This window comes from Sinocyclocheilus grahami, unplaced genomic scaffold (assembly GCF_001515645.1).
Source record: "Sinocyclocheilus grahami isolate Dianchi unplaced genomic scaffold, SAMN03320097.WGS_v1.1 scaffold1171.1, whole genome shotgun sequence".
NCBI lineage: Eukaryota > Metazoa > Chordata > Actinopteri > Cypriniformes > Cyprinidae > Sinocyclocheilus > Sinocyclocheilus grahami.
In genome coordinates this window covers 360,071-365,909 of record NW_015506350.1, presented here as the reverse complement: position 1 = coordinate 365,909, position 5,839 = coordinate 360,071, and the positions used below count along the sequence as shown (strand labels likewise).

At 40.0% G+C, this 5,839-nt stretch overlaps 1 protein-coding gene across 2 annotated transcripts; it reads right to left on the bottom strand.

Annotated features, from left to right (window-relative positions):
* Positions 1 to 341: 341 nt before the first annotated feature.
* paqr7a (progestin and adipoQ receptor family member VII, a) lies at positions 342 to 5,589 on the bottom strand. Of its 2 annotated transcripts, none has more exons than XM_016253287.1 (2): positions 5,452 to 5,589; positions 342 to 2,850 (listed from the first exon to the last, which is right to left on the bottom strand). In XM_016253287.1, exon 2 carries the CDS (start codon positions 2,763 to 2,765, stop codon positions 1,692 to 1,694), a length of 1,074 nt encoding a protein of 357 aa, XP_016108773.1. In that variant the 5' UTR covers positions 2,766 to 2,850; positions 5,452 to 5,589; the 3' UTR covers positions 342 to 1,691. The 2 variants fall into 2 exon arrangements, with proteins under 2 accessions (XP_016108773.1, XP_016108774.1); XM_016253288.1 differs by lacking the exon at positions 5,452 to 5,589 and adding an exon at positions 5,325 to 5,439.
* Positions 5,590 to 5,839: the final 250 nt, after the last annotated feature.

Genomic DNA, 5,839 nt, shown 5'->3' with positions numbered 1-5,839 from the left:
TTCAAGTTCTGCACAGATCTGCCTGACCTTTGCATTTTTGTGCTAACAAAATGTATCCAAATATAAAACTGACCACTCCAAAGAAAACACAAGAGGGCAGTACAGCCTCACTTTGAGTGTTTACTCAAACCACGTGACCCTCTCCAAACAAGGAGGGCTTTCTTTCACAGAATGTTCTAGTCAGGCCCAGGTTTGCAAGATACAGGGATGGAGGCACCTACAAAACAAGCAAGTGATAGAAATGTGTTAAGAATGTGCAGCATGTAGTATATAGCATACTACTATCTACTAATTCAAATGTGTATAAAATTGCGGCAAGAAAGTAGCAGTTGGTTTTACATATTTATTTTTTAATCATTGCATTGTAATTATGCATATATGGCTAAAACAGAAGGCATTATACACCGTGGAATAGTATTTAGTGCTTTAATTAAGGATCCTAATCAGAAAAGGCCATTGCTAAGTGTCCCTTTTACATAAGTTAAAAAATAGAGTAACACTAGGAAGAAGGATACTTGGAAAAAGAGAACAACAGTTACAAATGTTGACCTGGTGAAAGCATAAATTATTTCTGCATTGCCTTTTCCTTTAACATCCACATACATGACCCCGGATTATACTGTAAGTAGGCACTGGTTTGGTGCAATAAAAGGGACCGGTAAGTGCAATAACACTATAAAGAAAATCAATACAAATGGTCATTCAAAGCAAATACTAGCAATCTCATTAATACAGTGCTACTGTTCGTTATCAGTTACACGAGATGTGTGTGATATGAATGACTGAGGTTCATCTAAAATGCTCATTAAGGCACAGCAGTGATCATGATTGCATTGGTAATACTTTCCCTCTTTAGAAGACATAGAATAAACATCTCAGAATCGTAGAAATTAAGACAGATTGTCATTTGTTTTTTACTATCTCAAAGCCAATATGATGACTGACAATATAACATTGTGTTCTTTTGTTTACATAAAAAAGACCGCATTCATATAACACAATCTACAATTTAGAATTGACATACTTCAAGTGAAATCAGACATCTAAACACCTAAATATTGATATATCTTTTCCATATTCTCAATACTGCACGCTGGTTTCTTTAGTGTGTACTTGCTGGCTGGTGTGTAACTGAAGTATGGTACATCACAGGAATGAAATTAAAGGGATAGTTCACCCCAAAAAATGCAAATCCTGCCATCATTTACTCTTCAAATCTATGTGACTTAATTTCTTTTGTGGAAACAAAAGCTTGGTTACCAACATTCTTCAAAGTACCTGCTTTTTGCTCTTCTGTAGAAGAACGAAAGTCATGCAGGCTGAGCGAATGATGACAGAATTCGAATTTTGGAGTGAACTATCGCGTTAACAGAAGCAGTTCATTAAAAACACATTCAAAAATACTAACACAGATGATGATCGGTTTGAACATTAAGCATTTGCTCAAAGTTCAGTCCTTACAAACACAGTCATAACCTGATCCCTAACCTAACACTGTAAAATCGAATTTGATGATAGGAATGTTGTTACAGGACCAACAAGAACATTGATCCAGAAACATGCAGAATCACTGTTAGCTAAAGGCTATGTGGGCTTGAATAAACCTTTTCAGCAGATTTCATCAGCCTATAACTCTAATACTCCTTGGGAGTGTGCTGACCATCAAGTGCAGGACAAACTACTCCTATTCTTTACTTCGTTTTTCCCTGTAATCTTTTTACTTTCGCGAGCATATACAAGGCTATCAGAGCAGAGGTGATGAGTGTTAAAATGAAAAGCGCAACAAAGAACAATGCCTCGCCATCAGCATGGAGTTTCACATAGAAGTCTCTGCGGTTGGAGTAGTCCAAATATGAAGCGTGGATCTGGCAGACTGTACACAGAACCATCAGCACGTGGAATACCTGATGACCCTGACCTAAGAAGTCACAGTGACCTGGGAACCAGCGCTCGGGAACAGGATGGGTGAAGAAAAAAGCGCTGGAAAGAAAAAACACCACCTGGCCGAAGTGAAAGAGCAGTGCAGGGCTGTTTCTGAAATCGCCCCTCATCCAGGACAGAAGCCAGATGACGAAACGATGAAACACAGGGCTGGTGTCCCAGCCGTAAGCGACGGCTGAAGGCACCACTTGGCCTACTTTGCGAACCCAGGGAGGAAGGCTATAATTGCGATATTTCCCGTAACAGCAGCCGAAGCAAGACAGGCAACACAAGAAGCTAGCAATAGGCATGAAACAACCTCGTACACGTGCGTGCCAGCTTTCCTCAATGGCGTAGTAGTAGTGCACCACTGCACTGCCATACTGATACAGCGCCACTCCTACGTAATCCAGGTAGAAGAAGCCGTAATGGCAGATTTCAGATTTCGCCGCCAACAGGTGGGCCACGGTGCTGAAGGTCAAGTAGCTCGCTGAGGACAAGAGCAGGATGAAAAGCGGCCAGGAATGAGGGTCGTTCATGAAATCGACCATTTCGGTAAGCCGCGCGGTTCTCGCAAGGACCACTAGCACACCGATGAGGTGCGTCCACACATTTATGGTCTCGTTGTGCCGCTGTAAGAGCGAAAGGAAGTAGTAGCGCCAGTTCTGGTGGAGCGGCCGGTAGCCAGAGTGAATGTAGCGTTCACGGAAAAACCAGGGCACCTCCGTGTCACGCAGGGTGTCGGCCGTGGAGGGTAAGGCCTCGGTGAGCATCTGGGGAACTCGCCCCACCTGCTGCAGATTAATGAAGAGTCGGCCAATCCGCTCCATAACGATTGTTGCCATGGTGATCTCTGGAGTAGCGGAGGATGGGAATTTACAGGTCAGCCACACAATAGTCCAGGCCAGAACTGAGCACACACTGGCGTATCTGGGAATTCAAAGGAAAAATATATGTGAAGGGCGGTGAAAGAATGAATATTTTGCCCATTCTCACACATAATAAGGTATAACAGGTACCTGACAAATAACATCATGATTCTAAGTTAAAATGTATACATATTATTAATATTTCTGCTTTTTTTTTTTACAGTTCATTTAAATACTTCTGTAAGGGGAAAAAATATTTTTAAAAGTACAAATATTAATCTATAACAGGGCTGCACAATTAACCGAATTTCTAATCGCGACTACAATTATGGATGCCACAATTACGTAATCGTTCAAAGCGGCAATTAATCGTTCAAAGTCCACTTATGTTATCCTGCGTGCTTAAGATGCATTTTTTTCTTTCTACATGTTATCTTAAGGGTTTTTCCATGGTTTTAGTTTTAGTATAACATTATAATATAGTATGGGGAAGTCGTGGCCTAATGGTTACTTAATCGGACTCGTAACCCAAAGGTTGTGGGTTCGAGTCTCGTACCGGCAGGGATTGTAGGTGGGGGGAGTGAATGTACAGTGCTCTCTTCCACCTTCAATACCACGACTGAGGTGCCCTTGAGCAAGGCTCCCCAACTGCTCCCCGGGTGCCGCAGCATAAATGGCTGCCCACTGCTCCGGGTGTGTGTTCACGGTGTGTGTGTGTGTGTGTTCACTGCTGTGTGTGTGCGCACTTTGGATGGGTTAAATGCAGAGCACTAATTCCAAGTATGGGTCGCCACATGTCACTTCACTTCATAATACCATTCATATTTTTACTTTTTTATAATTTAAAGAAGAAACCAATCCGATGTATATAGAAACCAATCCGATGTATATTTGACATTTGAGGCTTAATACTATAGAAAAGCACTAAAGGTTTTTCAGTTAGAGTGTTTTCAGCTTGTTTATTTTCATATAAAAATAATACGGCATGCAGTTGCATCAAACAATGGTATAAACATCATTCAATGCAAATTGTGATAATCGTAATTAATAATCGCAATTACAATTTCAAGGGAATAATCGACAATTATGATTTTTGTCATTATCGTACAGCCCTAATCTATAGCAGTCTTAATTACAATCATCTGATAAAAAAAATGTACTTTGATAATTTACAGAAGAATTAGAAAATCAAATAATCCTGTAGATAAATATATCTCTATAAAGATAAAGTTTTAAAAATCGTTCTAATTCTAGAGAATAGCGAAGCACACAGCTATGGGGATACAGAGGAACAATATAGTTGGAATTAATTTCAGACCATTTTTTCCCCAGCTGATGAATGACAGCCAATCAGAATCCATCCGACTTTAAGGAGCTTGAGCTTTATAAAAAAAAAAAAAAAAAAGTGAAGTGACATGTGGCGACCCATACTCTGAACACACACACACAGCAGTGAACACACACCCGGAGCAGTGGGCAGCCATTTTTGCTGCGGCGCCCGGGGAGCAGTTGGGGGTTCGGTGCCTTGCTCAAGGGCACCTCAGTCGTGGTATTGAAGGTGGGAGAGAGCGCTGTACATTCCCCCCCCCCACCTACAATCCCTGCCGGTACGAGACTCGAACCCGCAACCTTTTGGGTTATGAGACCGTTAGGCCACGACTTCCCACTATAGTTATAGTTATCATTACAGTCATCTTTATAGTTATCATTCTTGGCGTGAACGGGTCTTAAGACTGTTTCTTCTTCATTTTTCAGCTACCCAAGCTTCACACTTTCTTCAAATGAGGATGTTCTGATAAAGAAACAGGAAGCATCTTCTCCAGTTCCTGTAGTAGTATACTCTTAAAAATAAAGGTGCTTCACGATGCCACAGAAGAACCTTTTTGTCTAAATGGTTCCATGAAGAACCTTCAACATCTGAAGAACCTTTCTGTTTCACAAAAGGTTCTTTGTGGCGAAAGAAGGTTCTTCAGATTATAAAAACGCAAGAAAGAGATGGTTCTTTAAAGAACCTTTGACTGAATGGATCTTTGTGGAACCAAAAAGGGTTCTTCTATGGCATCGCTTGAAGAACCTTTTGAAGCACCTTTATAGTTCAACTGAAAGGTTTTGGTAAACAGAAATATCTATATTTTAATTTATTTATATATAACTGTCCGTTTATTACAGATATATATTTCAAACTATCATTAAAAGTCTTCTTTCATGTTCCATTTAAGAAAGAAATACACATAGGCACTTTACTGTAAGGTTCAGTACATTAACATTAGCTCTTGCTGCTTAAGAAACTCCTAAAGAAGAGATCCAAACTTTGAGTTTGCAATATTTTCTTGAATGTTACTATAAAAGTGTTAAAAAAAAAACATATGAGTAAATAATGACACAATTTTCATTAACTAAACCATTAGATAACACATTTTCTATCCATATAGCAACAGGTGGTCAACAAAGTTACACTGTCCCTTCTTATTAATGCAATTCATATTCAGTTCTACATGAAATAATGGGATCGGATGAATTGTAACGAGAGCTCACCAGGATTGTAACCACAACATTAACATTATTAACACAGAAGCACGCGAGATGAGATGCGCCACAACGTCCAACATCAAAACGACCACAGAATGGAAAAGCACTGCAAGAGACGAGAGAGCTTGTTTACCTTTTTTGGTGTCTTCCGCAAATCTGACACCGCAAATAATTTCTGAGTGGAAAAAACTGGCTGGATATTATCCGACTGAGCTGTTCTCTTCCTCATATGTTTCTCGGTAGTCACGCCTCTTGTGAGCGAGAGAGAGACGCGATAGACTAGACTGAGGGACCCGAACAACGCTGTCAAATAATATCGACATATCATCGCATTTCTGCGGTAATCCATGCTGATAGGGTTGTTTTGATATCACGGTTAAAGTGATGAATATGTAGCCTAAATAGCCAAAGCAGTAAAAAAGCGAAAGTAAGAAAACGTAAACACGGCTAAATATTAGGTTGCTATTTATTTGCTTAAAGGTAGCTATATAAAAATGAAGATTTGGTTTTAACCGAGGCAG